General features: G+C 45.0%; 1 protein-coding gene across 8 annotated transcripts in view; it reads left to right on the top strand.

Moving 5' to 3' along the window:
• Positions 1-12,797, top strand: part of CTBP1 (C-terminal binding protein 1) — a 291,924-nt gene extending 279,127 nt beyond the window's left edge. For 7 of the 8 annotated variants that reach the window (XM_044294936.1, XM_044294982.1, XM_044294962.1 and 4 more), the window contains 4 exons: positions 2,229-2,359; positions 2,970-3,097; positions 3,642-3,759; positions 11,586-12,797. In XM_044294936.1, the coding sequence (XP_044150871.1) occupies positions 2,229-2,359; positions 2,970-3,097; positions 3,642-3,759; positions 11,586-11,769 (561 nt within the window). In that variant the 3' untranslated portion in view covers positions 11,770-12,797. Of the gene's footprint in view, positions 1-2,228; positions 2,360-2,969; positions 3,098-3,641; positions 3,760-8,141; positions 8,250-11,585 lie in introns of all 8 variants that reach the window. The other variant, XM_044294954.1, reaches the window with a different exon arrangement.
• The last annotated feature ends 3,965 nt before the right edge of the window (positions 12,798-16,762 follow it).

Below are 16,762 nucleotides of genomic sequence, written 5' to 3' on the forward strand. Positions count from 1 at the left end.
ATGCATAGGGCGCTATACCATCCTCCTAGCATAAGACGCCCCGGTATGTGCTGGATTACCATTTTTAGTGTATGCATAGGGCGCTATACCATCCTCCTAGCATAAGACGCCCCGGTATGTGCTAGAATGCAATATTTTGTGTATTCATAGGGCGCTATACCATCCTCCTAGCAGAAGACGCCCCAGTATGTGCTAGTATACCATTTTTTGTGTATCCATAGGGCACTATACCATCCTCCTAGCATATGACGCCCCGTATGTGCTAGATTACAATTTTTAGTGTATGCATAGGGCGCTATACCATCCTCCTAGCATAAGACGCCCCGGTATGTGCTGGATTACCATTTTTAGTGTATGCATAGGGCGCTATACCATCCTCCTAGCATAAGACGCCCCGGTATATGCTAGAATGCCATTTTTAGTGTATGCATAGGGCGCTATACCCTCCTCCTAGCATAAGACGCCTCGGTATGTGCTGGATTACCATTTTTAGTGTATGCATAGGGCGCTATACCATCCTCCTAGCATAAGACGCCCCGGTATATGCTAGAATGCCATTTTTACTGTATGCATAGGGCGCTATACCATCCTCCTAGCATAAGACGCCCCGGTATGTGCTAGAATGCAATATTTTGTGTATCCATAGGGCGCTATACCATCCTCCTAGCAGAAGACGCCCCAGTATACCATTTTTTGTGTATCCATAGGGCACTATACCATCCTCCTAGCATATGACGCCCCGTATGTGCTAGATTACAATTTTTAGTGTATGCATAGGGCGCTATACCATCCTCTTAGCATAAGACGCCCCGTATGTGCTAGATTAAAAATTTTTGTGTATGCATAGGGCGCTATACCATTCTCTTAGCATAAGACGCCCCGGTATGTGCTAGATTATCATTTTTAGTGTATCCATAGGGCGCTATACCATCCTCCTAGCATAAGACGCCCTGGCCATTTTTAGTCTACTGCATTGTATACAGTTTTTTAAATGGGGGTTCAGTGGGCGCCATTTGCTTCTGTTTGCGTATATCCAGGAATAGTCCCAAAGTACCCTCCTTCTCGAGACCCCTATAAATACACAAGTCCACATTATTCTACATGCCGCCATAGACTGTCAGAATCCCTAAATGGTCACGTTCTGAATTTCAGAGTGTTTCTATTTCATCCCGTTTGCACGGTGTACACGTTATGTACGATGCATCTTAGCTGAGCGGGGACGACACTATTTTTCCCCCGACTATCTGCCCACTTCATGTCACTTCTCCACACTTGAGTTTCTGACGGCCCTCCTGCTCCCTCTAGTGGTCACATGCCGTAATTCTTGCATTGGCGTCTCGTGATTTTGATGGTGTGTAGCAGGGCATTCTGAGAGGTATCCCTTTTGAAGCAACTTCTGTAACCGATCTATAGTGTTGTTTAAGGCACATATCACATCCAGAGCTGCATTCAAAATTCTGCAGTTTTTCTGTTGGCGTCTGGACGTTCTTCCACGTCGTCTGCCCTTCTTTCTATACATTTTGTCTCTGTACTTGAATTGTGTTATTGCTCGAAGTCATACTTTTGGAGAATGGAATTAGCATTATTGGGGCATGAGGCAACGCTCCAGCCTTCCTCAGTTGCTGCTCCTGGTGGTAGTGCTACCCACTCCCAATTATTTTTGTAGCAGCAGCGCTTCAGACACCCTCCCCAAATACTAGTGCTGGTGGCAAGGCTCCCAACCTTACTGGCACCACTGCCAGTACTGTTACCATCCCCACCGGTGCCAATGGAAGCGTTCTCACTATTCTCGATTACCGGTGCGGGTAGCAGTTCTCTCCAATTACTGGGAGGTTTCTCCACACCTGACCCGATGACACACCAGTCCTAGTGCTTCCCCCAAAGCAGATATTAATCGAATTCAGTACACATCCGCTCCCCCCACCACTACCAACCATACATGCCACCTCTCTGTACTAGTGCCAGGCCATGCCCTCTTCAGGTGGTATCTTCGGTGTTTACCCCCTCCAGAGAGGAAGAGCAGGAAGTCTTCATGGCACCACCATCCTACACTGCAGGAACCATGTACTGTACAGAGCCTAAGTAATGCCGCCACATAGTGCTCGAATCTGTGTCAAAACCCTGCTAATACGGAAAGTCGAAATGTCAGGGCCGTTTCGTGATCTCAGTAAGGGGCTTCTGGTCTGATGAAGTTGTGGAGGTCTCTGAACTGTGGATGTCTTCTACAGATGAGGCAAGGAGCATTCCTGGTGAACACAGCCCGGGGAGGCCTGGTGGATGAGAAGGCGCTAGCACAAGCCTTGAAGGAGGGGAGGATACGAGGAGCCGCGTTAGACGTCCATGAATCAGAACCCTTCAGGTAGCGTGCACACGTGACAAGGGATATGCTGTCTGACAATTCTGTATATGGGCTGTAGTTGGGAGGTTTATCCTCAGCAACCAGACGGCATTAACTTATTCAGATTAAAGGGGTTGTCTCATTTTACTCATTGATGGCATATCCCACCTCTGGGACTCGCACCTGTCTCCATAGAAATTAATGGAGGGTGGTTGTGCATGCGCCTCTGCCCCCCCCCCCCCCCCCCCCCCCTTACTTCAGGGGTCCCACTTCAGTCTAAGGCAGGGATCAGCAACCTCTGGTGTTGTGAAACTACTTCTCCCATCATGCACACTTGCTTGGCTGTTATCTGAACTCCCACAGAAGTGAAAGGAGCATGCTGGGAGTTGTAGTTTCACAACAGCTGGAGTGCCGAAGGTTGCTGGTCCCTGGTCTAAGGTAAGATAACCCCTTTAAGGCTGGATGGACATGAATCGGCCGGACAGCAGTCACCTCATGCCATCTTCTGCGTGCCGTATTTTTTATTTATATCTACACGTAGGGCTATGGAGAGCGTTTACCTCTCAGGCCATGATGTACGACAGGATTATTAGTGAATTTTCCACAGGTCACGGGTCCTTATGTTTTTCAGCTTTTCCCAAGGTCCATTGAAAGACGCACCGAACCTCATCTGCACGCCACACGCAGCTTGGTACAGTGAACAGGCTTCCATAGAGATGAGGGAAGAGGCCGCCCGGGAGATCCGCCGAGCCATTACAGGTAAGGTGACCCACCTTAGACAAGCGGCTTCCAAGCACGCTGGTGTCCACGGTGCAGACTGTATGCCTTCACCCATTATACGCACTGTCCAGGAATCTGCAGAGGGTTTGTAACCCCGGTACCTAATATTCCCCCGTGGTCTGGTTTGGTGCAGACATTAGTGGAGACGGAAAGATGTACCTATCATTGAATAGTTCCAGAATTCTTTATAGGGGGTCAGCAGTCTGTATTACGATGCCCTGTTTCCCTTTCACACAACCATTTAGTCAATTGAACAAATTCTGTCTGCCTGCTGCCACCACTAGGGGGAGCTCACTGCATAGGGATTTATACAGCACTCTTTGAACTCTATGATCGATCTGTTTGCAGTGAGCTCCTCCTAATGGCAGGAGGATTTAGACTGCATATAATGAATAATAATTTCAGGGAGGATACAAGATGCTAGAAAAGTGACAATGACTGTTTGGAGATGTAGCTGCTATCGGAATAGGCGTCTTTTAAAAAAAAAAATATTTTAGTATCAATATTTTTTTTTCATTCGCAGGGCGTATTCCCGACAGCCTGAAAAACTGCGTTAATAAGGATCACCTAACCGCAGCGACACATTGGGCCAGTATGGACCCCGGTGTAGTTCATCCAGAACTGAACGGAGCTGCGTACAGGTAAGAGCTCTGCTAGACCGAGGCTGATACAAGCAGTGACTTGGGTTCGTCATGTAAGCGCTCGAGAGGAATATTGAGCAAAATGGCTCCTTAACGGGTATCTGATCTAGGTCAACTGCCGCCATTTTCTAGGTAGATCTAATGCGAGGGGGCAAATAAAGCGGCCCCTGATGTGTGCTCGAGGGAATGTGTCCCATTAATCGCTGCTGACATGTATGGAAGGTGACCACATCTGTTACATAAGGTTTCCAGGCTTTCAAGGAACTTCAAGGTTTCTGCTTGCTGTCAGTGAATGGAATTATTGCTGCTTTATATCCAGAGGCTTAAAACTGTGCGCATGCTAATACACTACACTAAGCCCCCATGCACATGACCCTGTCCGTTTTGTGGTCCGCAAATCGCGGATGTGCAAAATACATAGAGCAGTCTGCATTTTATTTGCTAACCCGTTTTTTCCAATGGGTCCATGATCCGCATTTGGCTGACAAAGTCTATGTTTTTGCGGAACGGACATCCGGATGGGGACGATTCGTGTGCTTTCTGCATCATATGTCCGCTCTGCAAGATAATAGCACATGTCTTCTACTTGTCCGTAAAATGCGGGCCGCTGACCCATTGAAGGCAATAGGTCTGAAAAAATGAAAATGAGACACATACCGCAAAACGGCTATGGTTGTTTTCATGGGGCCTAAATAGAATATCGACCTTTTTAAGATTTTTTTTTGGATCCGACGTACTGTGCTGCTACTTTTATATCCTCATATCACAGATTTTATATAGTTTTTGTGATGTTTTTCTGCCTTTAATGAAATAAAAAGCTTTTTGTGCCCTTATTCTGACATCCATAGGGCTTGTGAGCGCGCGTTTTTTTTTTTTTTGGGGGGGGGGGGGGGGTGAGCTGTAGATCTTAGTGGTACCACTTTGGGGTACATCCCAATTGGTGTTAATTTTTTATATATATTTTTTGGCCTCTTAATAAATAAGGCGCATTTTTAATCATTCTGCTGTGTGAAATAAATCCGCCACTAGGCGTATAGAAAGTTGAAGAGCGTTGTGTTATACGAGACGTAGGATTACATAAGGTGTGGAGTTTTCTTTTAGAGTCTGTGACTGCTTCAGTTTCAGGAGTCTGGCCTGCGCTAGTTGTGCAGGAATGGCATGTCGCCGTTTTGCGGACAAGGAGAGGCATTGTTACAATGGATCCGCAAAAAATCTGGTTTCTTTTTTTTTTTTTGCGGATCCACAATTTGCGGACCGCAAAACACATACGGTCGTGTGAATGTAGCCTTAATATATAGGTACCTGGCTTGAGGGTCCATATACAGTTCTGTATGTGTGGGTTAGCCATTTATTGCTTCTTCTATCTGTTCCCCCATGATAACACTTCTTGCTCTTGTGCTGTGGTAAATAGTATGACGCCCAATGCCCCTGTAAAAACTGCCAGCCGAATTTTTTCTTGCCAGCTTAAACTAAAGCGTTTTCATGATTGTTTTACATAAGGATTCAGCATGGGATCCACCGAGACTTGTAGAGCCTCCTCCCAATGGAAATGTTCATGATTATGGAAAACCACTGCAGTGCACAATGTCACCTCTAGATGGTGCTGTTGTTTCGATCAGCTGTGCAGTGTTGTAATAGTGTCATCTATCTATCTCATGTCTATCTATTATCTATTTATCTATCTATCTATCTCATGTCTATCTATTATCTATCTATCTATTATCTATCTGTTATCTATTTATCTCTCCATCTATTATCTCTCCATCTATTATCTCTCCATCTATTATCTCTCCATCTATTATCTATCCATCTATTACCTATCTATTATCTATCTATCCATCTATCATCTATCATCTATCCATCTATTATCTATCTCATCTTTTATCTATTCTCTATCTATCTAATATTTTTCTATCCTTCCTCTATAAACTTCTGCTGTGTCTTATATTCTCTCATTAATAGCAATGTCACTATAATCAGTAAGTGATCACCCTTTCATCACACGGGAACCTGTAGTACCAGTCCTGGCTGTATGTGTATGGACATCACTGTACTGTCCATTAAAGGGCATCTGTCAGCAGTTTTGTCCCTATGGCACTGGCTGACCTGTTACATGTCCTCTTGGCAGCTGAAGACATCTGTGTTGCTCCCATGTTCATATGTGCCCGCATTGCTGAGAAAAGTGATGTTTTATTATATGTAAATGAGCTTCTAGGAGCATCGGGGGCGTTACCATTACACCTAGAGGCACCGCCCTCTCCAACTGCTTCGCCCTCTGCACTGTGATTGACAGAGACAGGCGGTGTAATGTGATCACACCTGGTCATGACTTCTCCTAAAGTCAATCAAAAGAATAGGGCGCAGCGGTTGCAGAGAGAGCGAAGCCTCTAGGTGTAATGGTAACGCCCCCGTTGCTCCTAGAGGCTCATTTACATATAATAAAACCTCACTTTTCTCAGCAATGTGGGCACAAGGGAACATGGGACCAACACAGATGTCTTCAGCTGCCGAGCGCACATGTAACAGGTCATCCAGTGCCATAGGGACAAAACTGCTGACAGATGCCCTTTTTCCTTCTGCTGAACAAATTGTATCTCAGGGATGGGACCCCCAGCAGTCACATAATGATACCCAGTTGTAAGCACAGGCCATCAATGTTAAATGACAAATTCAGCTCTGCTACATTTCTCCGTAGTGATATTTTGCCTTTCTGGTCAGTGGAGCAGTTTATGTTCTAGTAGAGCTTATCCCTACTGGGCTCTGCTACATCTGTAGTACAGTAGGTATTGCCCACCCCTCAACCTCCCTAATATCTGCGAGATTGGTTTCTGAAGTCAGTCAGGTTCCCTTATCTCGCCTCGTCCATGGCATAGTGGTGCTCGGCCTCCCCTCCACACCATCCCTATAATGGGATTTAAGATGTCGCGCGTGTCGGAAAACTGTTCGCTCTCCTGTATGAGGCTAATGGACAAGACCCCGGCGGCTCGCACCACTGTGTGCATTGAATCAGCCACCTACCAGTATATCTGTGCTGCTTTACTGGTAAAAGGCTTCCCCTCCCCCGGCCTCAGGCTGCTGTGGGCATGCTCTGTACATTCCTGACTCCTTAAATATTTAATAGCGACAGAGGCGCAGGACGGCATAAGGCGCACGCTTTTATCGTCTTGTAATATTGATTTGGATCTTGCGCCTCCCGGAGGTAATGCTGGCGGTTGTAAGACCGGGGGGACGTTCACTCGTTCATGTCGTTCCCGATTTAACATGATCGCTCTGCGCCGTCTTTCGCCAAGGAAAGAGAAAGAAAAAAAAAAATCGTGTTGACGCCAGAGCTTGTGAACCACGTTGTATCGGAAGCGTCTCTGGGCACTGAGCCTCTTAGAGGCGTTAATGGTATGCAAGCCACCCTTGGGCATTACAGTTATTTAGTCTGAATACTGCCTGATAATATTTTTATACCCAGGCCCGTAAAAAGTGTCACAGGTGGGATCGGTCTCGCGTGGTGCCATCTGTTGGCGTCCCCATTGCAGATAGCCATAACATACAGTGCCCAAATAACACTGCCTCAATAATAAGACTATACAGTGGCGGCACAGCTAAATATTACAGTGTGTAAATACCGCCATACTGTGCTTAACCCCTTAAGGGCCGGGCTCATTTTCGCAAATCTGACCAGTGTCACTTTATGCATTAATAACTCTGGGATGCTTTTACCTATCAAACTGATTCCGAGACAGTTTTTTTCGGCACATATGTTAGTGGTAAATTTTCGCCGATACTCACCGCATTTCTTTGTGAAAAAAATCCAAAATTTCATGAAAAATTGGAAAATTTTGCATTTTTCTAACTTTGAAACTCTCTGCTTGTAAGAAAAATGGGCATGCCAAATAAATTATATATTGATTCGCATATTCAGTATGTCTACTTTATGTTGGCATCATAAGGCTACTTTCACACTAGCGGCAGGACGGATCCGACAGGCTGTTCACCCTCCTGCCGCTATTTCGCCTGTGCCGCCGGACTGCTGCTCCGTCCCCATTGACTATAATAGGGACGGGGGCGGAGCTCTGGTGCAGCACGGCAGTGCGCGGTGAGAGGCCGCCGGACTAAAAGTACTGCATGTCCCACTTTTTAGTCCGGCGGCCTCTCGCCACGCACTGCCGTGCTGCGCCGGAGCTCTGCCCCCGTCCCCATTATAGTCAATGAGGACGGAGCAGCGTGACTGATGCGACAGGGTGAACAGCCTGTCAGATCCGTCCTGCCGCTAGTGTGAAAGTGCCCTTAAGTTGACATGTTTTTACTTTTTGAAGACGTTAGAGGGCTTCAAAGTTGAGCAGCAATTTTCCAATTTTTCATGAAAATTTCAAAATCTGATTTTCCAACAGGAAAGTGGGGTCGTCCTCGTCCTCACTGGGGCTCTCGGAGTCGGAGAGCAGCTGGGCGTATGCCTCCTCGGCCGAGAACATCTGGCGGGCCATCTTCTAACGCTAAAGGGGAGTGTGTGTGTGTGTAAAACTTTATTTAGTGTGTATGTGTGTGGGGGACGGTGTGTTTTTACGTATACCCTGCGGTGGGGGGAGGGGGGGGTGATGCGCTAACAGTGGCCGGACTCTCCTTTATGGCTAAGAGTGCCGGCCACAGTCAGCGCACCTACAAAAAAAAAAAAAAGTGTGCGCCCCAAAAAATGTGTGTGGGGTGGGGGGCAAGCTGCAGCACCCCTGGGGTGCTGTGGACCCCAGACACCCTGAGATCCGGGTGCTGTGCACACAAAAACAAACAACTTTTTTTTTCACTCTCCCTACCTACCCTAAAGCTCTCCCTAAATGTTTATGTGCCAGATGGCACTTTATGGTGGCTCAGGGGCCACGGATGGTGTGGATCGTTTGGGAGGCAGAGGGACCAACACGGGGCTCCTCTCTCCTCGCTCACACGGAAGTCCACGCCACCTCACAGGATCTACGGAGGGTGATTGGTGGTGTATATTACACCACCGAGCATCCTCCTATTCCGGGTCACCTGAGACACGAATGACCCGGAAACGCTGCAAACCGCAGGTCTGAATTGACCTGCGGTTTGCAGCGATCGCCGAAACGGGGGGTCACAGGATCCCCCTCGGCATTGTCACAGGGTGCTAGCTGAATGATTTCAGCAGGCACCCATTCCAATCACCGCCCACCACACGGCGGTGATCGGAGATGCACAGTGCGTACATGTATGCCCTGTGTCGAGGACTCGGACATCAGGGCGTACATGTACGCCCTGTGTCCGTAAGAGGTTAATACCGACAGTGACCCAACAGCAGCTCCATATACAGTCCTCTCATATCTATACCATACTGCTATACAGATTGTGTTCCCTCTCCTGACATGTCTGTTTTATGGTCCATTCAGACGTCCGTAAGTGTTTTGCGGATCCGCAAAACACGGATACCGGCCGTGTGCGTGACACATTTTGCGGACAGCACATGGCAGGCCCTATGATAGATATGCCTATTATTGTCCGTGGACAAGAATAGGGCATGCTCTATCTTTTTTGCGGGGCCGCGTAATGGAAGTACGGCTGCGGACAGCACACAGTGTGCTGTCTGCATCTTTTGCGGCCCCATTAAAATGAATTGGTCTGCACCCATTCGGCAATTATGCGGCCCCAGAACAACGGACGTGTGCATGGATCCTTAGTAACTACTTGCCTTCCCCCATGTAATAACAATTCTGAAGCATCTATTGTTATGATTGTGATATGTTGTGACATTCCTTTATTATTCCCACTAGAATAGTAATAATGTTATAAAGATTAGTAAATGTATAATTAATTTATAAATAATAAAATAAATGAATAATACATCTTTATAAATATATATAGATTTAGATATCTATATATCTTTATAAAGATTTATTATATGTTGTACCGTTCCTTCATTAGTCCCACTAGAAGTTTAGTGTTAGTAACTTTACTGTTTTAAAAACTACTTGTGTTCTCCATATAATAACAATTCTGTAGTGCCTATGCTTATGATTCGATATTGTGCCTTTCCTCTGTTATTCCTGCTAAAAGTTATAAATTAATTGCCAGCAGTCTGCAATGAAGGTCCGGATCGGTGTTACTAGTTGGGGGGTAGGTCCCTGCATAATCTGACACTGGCAGCACTGGCTGGGTAGTGACATACTGTGCAGGGTCACACCCTCAACTGGTAATGCCCATCTCGGCCTTCATATAATGAATTTCTAACTGCTAGCAGGAATAATGGAGGAATGCCACAACATAGTCATGAGGATATATGCCCCAGAATTATTATTACATGGGAAACACAAGTAGTTACTAAAACAGACATGTCAGGAGAGTTGTGGTCCGCGGCCATTTGTGGTGGTCACCCCTGGATGTATCTACCATAAAGCCCAACCGTGTGAGAACCTACATCTTGTCCATAGCATTGGCTGGTCCAGGTCCAAAACACAGACCGGGTGCAAAACTCGTATCTTATCTCTGTGGAGGCTTCACTCCTGGTTTTGGCTCACAATCACTGATGGAAATCACTGATCAAACACTGACCAAACACTGAAATGTGAAAGCAGCCTTAATATCGGTATGCACCCCGACAACATCAAGAATGGGACATTTAGGTTATGTCAGCACCCTTGTGAATTTCCTAGGAAGAGTCCATGCCTTGGAAAAGGCAAGAGTTAAAGATTGCTGACTGCATGAATATAACGTCAGATCTCCTTTGCATCGCGCTCGCTCTCAGGCATGACCGCTATTCATTAACTGAACAGCAGCCCTGGGGGCAAAGCCAATGCAAATGACGACTTGCTTTCGAGTGGGTGAGCAATATCCTGAGCTGTAGAAGACTCTTCATACTGTGCGTATAAAAAATGAAAGCTGCGGGGGCGAGGAGCCGGTCAATTATCGGGAACGACCGTTCATACCAATGGTTCTTCCCAATAATTGGATGGTGTAAGTGCATCTAAAATGCGGCGCCTAAAATTCCCCTATGTCGGCAGCACATCGCTCTATGTAAGCAGGGGATGTGCATCTGACAATATACAAAGTTAATGGGGGATGAACAATCGTAATAGCGATTGTTCGTGCCCATTTCACTGGCATCGGCTATGTGACAGGCACTTTAAACGAGCGCAGATCAACTTCTATATCATCGATTGCCGCTCATTATTTGGTCATTGTCGGCCCGTGTAAAAGCACCATAAGAGTAATGTCATCTAAACTTGCAAATTCCAAATGTCTTGTATGTATGGGGCCTTACCAACTTGTCCCCAACATATGGTGTTGGGGGGAAATGGATTGGGCATGTTTAAAGGCTATGTACATCTTTTGGTGGGATTATTTTTATTTTTTTATTGCATTTAACTCATTTTGGGCTAAAAATAAATAAATCTTTTTTTCCAATTGGTCTTTATTAAAAATTAGGGGGAGATTTATCAAACTGGTGTAAAGTAGAAGTGGCTTAGTTGCCCATAGCAACCAATCAGATTCCTTGTTTTGTTTTTCAAAGGAGCGGTGAAAAATGAAAGGTGGAATCGGATTGGTTGCTATGGGCAACTAAGCCGGTTTTACTTTACACCAGTTTGATAAATCTCTCCCTCAGTGTTTAGAGATCCATCAGCTGGAACCGAGTAAAAATACAGAGCTTGCTACTGGAGAATCTCAAGGCTGTGCAGAGAAAGGTGCTCAACATTTTCTAATAAGGACCAATTTTAAAAAAATCTATTTTTGCTCAAAATGAGTACAATGCAATAATAAATAAATAAATGCCCCTGACCTCTTCTATGGCTTATGTCATTCTGTCAAGTGACTAGTGTCCTTTTTTCCAACAGGTATCCCCCAGGAGTCGTTAGCGTGGCCCCAGCTGGCATCCCAACAGCAGTGGAAGGAATCGTCCCCAACGCCATGCCTTTACCACACGCCCATCCGGCCGTGGCCCACCCGCCTCACGCCCCTTCTCCCGTGCAAACCGTCAAACCAGAAGCTGACAGAGACCACCCAAGTGACCAATTGTAGCCAATGACAATAGCAGATGACCATTCCCACGCCTAAGAGATCCGGAAGTCAAATGAAGACAGAAGAAGGGTGTTAAAAATAAAAATTCTGGATTTTGGATAGAAGCAAAAATAATGAACTTTCATGCAGATCATACGTTGTTTTTAGAGATCGGTCCAAATCTACAGAATACAGTGCGAGAAGAAGAAAGAAATTGGAAACTTTTTTTTTTTTTTACCCCTCCCCCCATGACAAAAAAAAAATTGTAGTTTGTCCCTGTTGAGTGGACTGACCTCACTGTCCTGTGTCCTCCTGTTGGTCCTAAGTTAAGCGAGAGAAGCTAGTAGTTAATTATATCATGAATGTATTTGTCTGTGTACAGTTTTTAGAACATTAAAAAAAGGGGGTTTATTTGCATAATTGTCAATGGGGAATAACGTAAGGGAGGCGCTCAGCAAACCACTTTTCAAATACAGAAAAAAATAAAAAATAAAAAATATGTTCTTTTCTATGTTATGACATGCCCAGTAATTAAGGCGGTTGGCAGACTTCTCAGGACAATACATTTTTTTCCCATTTTTTTTCTTTTTGAAAAACCACATAGTGCATTTTTTTTTTAACTACCTGCTTGTCTTACGTTAAATATATATATATATATATTTTTTTTTTTTATCATTTGGATCCCTCCTGTTATTTTGGCATGAAATCCCTTATTTCAGATAAATGCAACCTGACGAGAATTTTTTTTAACTTTTTTTTGTTTTTGCAAAGAAAATGTAAAAATTTTCGTATCAACAAGCATAGTGCTTCTTGTCATCAGTTAAAAAAGAAAAAAAAGAAAAAATTATATATATTATTGGTGGTATGCGGGAAATCTAGACTACTGAAAGGTAGTACATTTCATTGCCTACATTGATTCCTTCCTGGTAATGTGGTAGGCTAGCAATATTATTATTATTATTATTTTTTTTTTTCCGGTCAAAATCATGTTTGTGCGTGTAACCATTTGTATGAATTATTTTAAAGGAATAAAAAAAGAAAACCCCAGACGTTTAGCGGGTTGCATTGGTTGATTGAGTTGTTCCTGTAAAAGGAGAGGTGTTGGTTAATGATGATATGGAGTCATGGTTCCCCGAGTAGACCATTATTCTTTGGGCGCACAGCAGGTTAAAAAAAAAATAATACTCACCTGACCTTCATTCTACCGATTGCTTCTCGTCCTCGGGATGGAGTGGGCAGTAGTCGGTGACATCATAATCTGTACCCGTCCACTCCATTCTTTTGAAGGGTTATTACCATCTGGACACTTATGGCATATCGATAGGCTATGCCAAAACTATCCAATATCTCTCATCTCAAGAACGAGCTCAGCTGTGAATGGAGAGAATGACGCGCATGGACGGCCACCCCTCCCTTCACCACCACGGGACCTCTGACAATAACAGTAAATGGAGAAAGTTACGCATGCACGTCATGCTCTCCATTCACAATGGGCCCTGTTTTTAAGATTGTAGCAAGTCCCAGAGGTGGGATTCACACTTGTCGAACATTTATCGCATTTGGATAGGTCATTGCCCGTACACCTTTAATTGTTGTTGACCAAATGCTGGTCAAGCTCACATAACTCCCTCATTGCATGTTTTTAGTGGGGAGGAAAAATAAGCCGCTAATGACCTTGTCTGGCAGTGGCGGTAAAAACCAACATGGCCGGTACGACTTTCACCTGAGACCTGCCGTAGTGATAGGACACCACCTTTCTCATGTGAATGTTGGTTGAAGTTGGCATGTCCAGCCACCTTCTAACATGTTTGACAACCTCCAGACTGACGAACTCTTTTTCAAATGTTAGCACAGTCATATTTTTTACCTGCTCCCATATGTAACTGGAGGACAGCAGTAGGCTGAAAGTAAAGGATCCGTATTCTGCCCTGATACAATATCTGAAAGAGACACCTGGGGCCCTTTTATACGGGTCAATCGAGCAGGCAATGAACCGGAGCAAACGTTCTGAGCATTCGTTCCTGATCATTTCCCGCTCATTGGTTGGATGATCTGCTATGAGCATTCCTGGTAAACGGCCCGATCCTCAGCCTATAGAGCAGGGCCGTGATGACCTACAGTCTCTTTGTGCGCTGGTCTCCTCTTACGTTGCAGTGCTTGATTTGAGGCATCTTCAACATCAGGCACTTTAAAAGAGCACAGATCGACTTCTATATCATCAATTGCCACTCATTATTTGGCCGTCATTGACCCGTTTAAGAGCACTGTGAAGGTGCCCATACACACAAGAGTAAAGTCATCTAAACTTGCAAATTCCAAATGTCTTGTGTGTATGGGGGCCTACAAACTTGTCCTTAACAGATGGTGTTGGGGGGGGGGGGGGGAATGTATTGGGCATTTCTAAAGACTACGTACACCTTTTGAGGGCAATTTTTCTACTGATTTTGGGCTAAAAATCATTTGTATAATTGGTCTTTATTAAAACTTATTGTTTAGGAGGTCAGAGATGAGGAGCCATCAGCTGAGCTGCCTGATGGAACAGAGTAAAAACGCAGAGCCTTCTAATGTATAATCTCTAGGCTGTACAGAGAAGGGGGCTCAACATTTTTAATGAAGACCAATTGAAAAAATGTGGTGTTTTTTTTTTTGCTCAAAATGAGTACAATGCAATATTATGGAGACGTATTCTGCGTTGATATCATATCCGAAAGAGACATTTGGGGCCTTTTTACATGGTTCAATAGAGCAGGCAATGATTGGGAGCAAACATTCTTCGGAGCATTCGTTCCCGATCATTTCCCGCTCATTGGTTGGCTGATCGGTGGCACATCTGCATGGGCCAATTATCATATGAGCATTCATTCCTGGTAATCGGTCTAGCCTATAGAGCAGGGCCGTAACAGCCTACAGTCTCTTTGTGCGCTGGTCTCCTCTTACGGTGCAGTGCTTGATTTGAGGTCTCTCCAACATCAGGGCTTACGTGTGACTGCAACCTTCCACCATCTTTCAGCTGGAGACTATATAGGGTACTTTTTTCATGCTTATAAGGGATGTCTCTAGTGGCGAGGCATATGGCCTGGTTGCTGGTGTTAAGGAGGGTGGAAGCAAGCCACTTGGCCTTGGCCATGGCACTTAGTGGCAGGATTAGGTTAGCAGTCTGGGTGATGGTGAACCTAACCAGAACTCTGAAGATAGTAAAGCTAGTTGCAGCTAGGTGCTTTCCTGGGACCACCCACATGGTTCGGTTGTGTAATGAACCACTAAAAAACACCCATGAGGCATAAGGCCTAGGTGGCCTCATGTAACAGTTATATGTGCAGTATATGACATTGTGCATTACTTTGCCTACATGCTTTATAGAACTTTTTGTCTTTACCTTTGGTATTGTGCCAGATAATATTACTATGTGTCACAGGATTTAATTTTGTGAACGTTTGGTCTTAATTTAGCAAATTTTGTTTTTCACAAAATCAATTTTTTTTTTCAACAAAAGCGCCCTTTTTGCACACAGCTCCCCATAGTATGCGGAACTATTCACTTCAATGGGGTCCAAAAAAAAACCAAAAACGGGAATGACTCTGCGTATGTCCGCGTGGCAATTGCGCAAAAAAAATAGATGATGTCCTATTATTGTTCGCATTACGGTCAAGGATTGCACTAGGCCGAGATCCGTGTTTTGAGGATCCGTGATTTTCAGACTGCAAAACATGACCGTGTGCATGAGCCCTAAAATACATGTTAGGCCAAGTTCACACTTTAGTTATTTGGTCAGTTATTTCCATCAGTTATTGGCAGCCAAAACCAGGTGCGGATCAAAAACAGGAGGAAATCTAATCCATTACACCTGATCTCTGAGTAGGCTTCACTACTGGTTTTTGCTCGCAATAAGGCCTCTTGCACACGAACACGTGTGCGCCCCGTTGCCGTATTGCGGACAGCATATCACGGATGCGGACCTATTGACTTGAATGGGTCCGCAATCCTCAATATGCGGAGCGGTGCAGAACGGAGGTATGAATCCGCACTGTCCTTTTTTTTTTTTTTTTTCCACAGTGCGGATTGTCTATGGCGGATCATGGACTCATTCAAGTCAATGGTTACTTATCCGCAAACGGCGTGCACACGGACAGTGCTCATGAATTGCGGACCACTATTTGTATGGACAGGGGACACACGCTCATGTGAATGAGCCCTTAGAGAGATCTGAGCCAGTGCGTTCAAGCCCACCAACTTCTCCCAGAAGTTATCACTGGGGTAACCATCAGCCAGAGGCCAGAATGAATGGCCCATAATAAGGGCTCATGCACACGAACGTATTTTGTTTCCGTGTCCGTTCTGTTTTTTTTTTTTTTTGCGGACAGTAAGCGAAACCATTTCTTTCAATGGGTCCGCAAAAGAAACGGAAGTTACTCAGTGTGCATTCCGTTTTCATGTGTCCGTATTTCCGTTCCATAAAAAAATAGAACATGTCCTATTGTCCGCATTAGACAAGGATAGGACTGTTCTATTAGGGGTCAGCTGTTCCGTTCCGCAAAATACGGAATGCACACAGACGTCATCCATATTCTTTCCCGATCCATTTTTTGCGGACCGCAAAATACATGCGGTCGTGTGCATGAGCCCTAAGGGTTGCCCTGATGGGGCAACCCTCAGTCTGGCCCTATATTGGGCCCATATGTACACAGACATGTCAGGGTCCTTCAGAGAAAACCTGTGCATCCTTTCCACTCTGTATAAGGCCTCTTGCACACGAACGTTTTTTTTTTTTTTCCGTTCCGTTTCCGCATAACGGACAAGGATAGTTCATGTTCTGTTAGGGGCCAGATGTTCCGTTCCGCAAAAAACTGAATGCACAGGGATGTCATCAGTATTTTTTTGCTGATGCGTCTTTTGCAGACTGCAAAATACAGCAAATTACATACGGTCATGTGCAAGAGGCCTCTTGCACACAACCGTATGTATTTTGTGGTCCGCAAAAAAACGGATGACATTACGGACTGCAATTTTCGGTACG

The sequence above is a fragment of the Bufo gargarizans genome, chromosome 1 (assembly GCF_014858855.1).
Source record: "Bufo gargarizans isolate SCDJY-AF-19 chromosome 1, ASM1485885v1, whole genome shotgun sequence".
Taxonomy (NCBI): domain Eukaryota; kingdom Metazoa; phylum Chordata; class Amphibia; order Anura; family Bufonidae; genus Bufo; species Bufo gargarizans.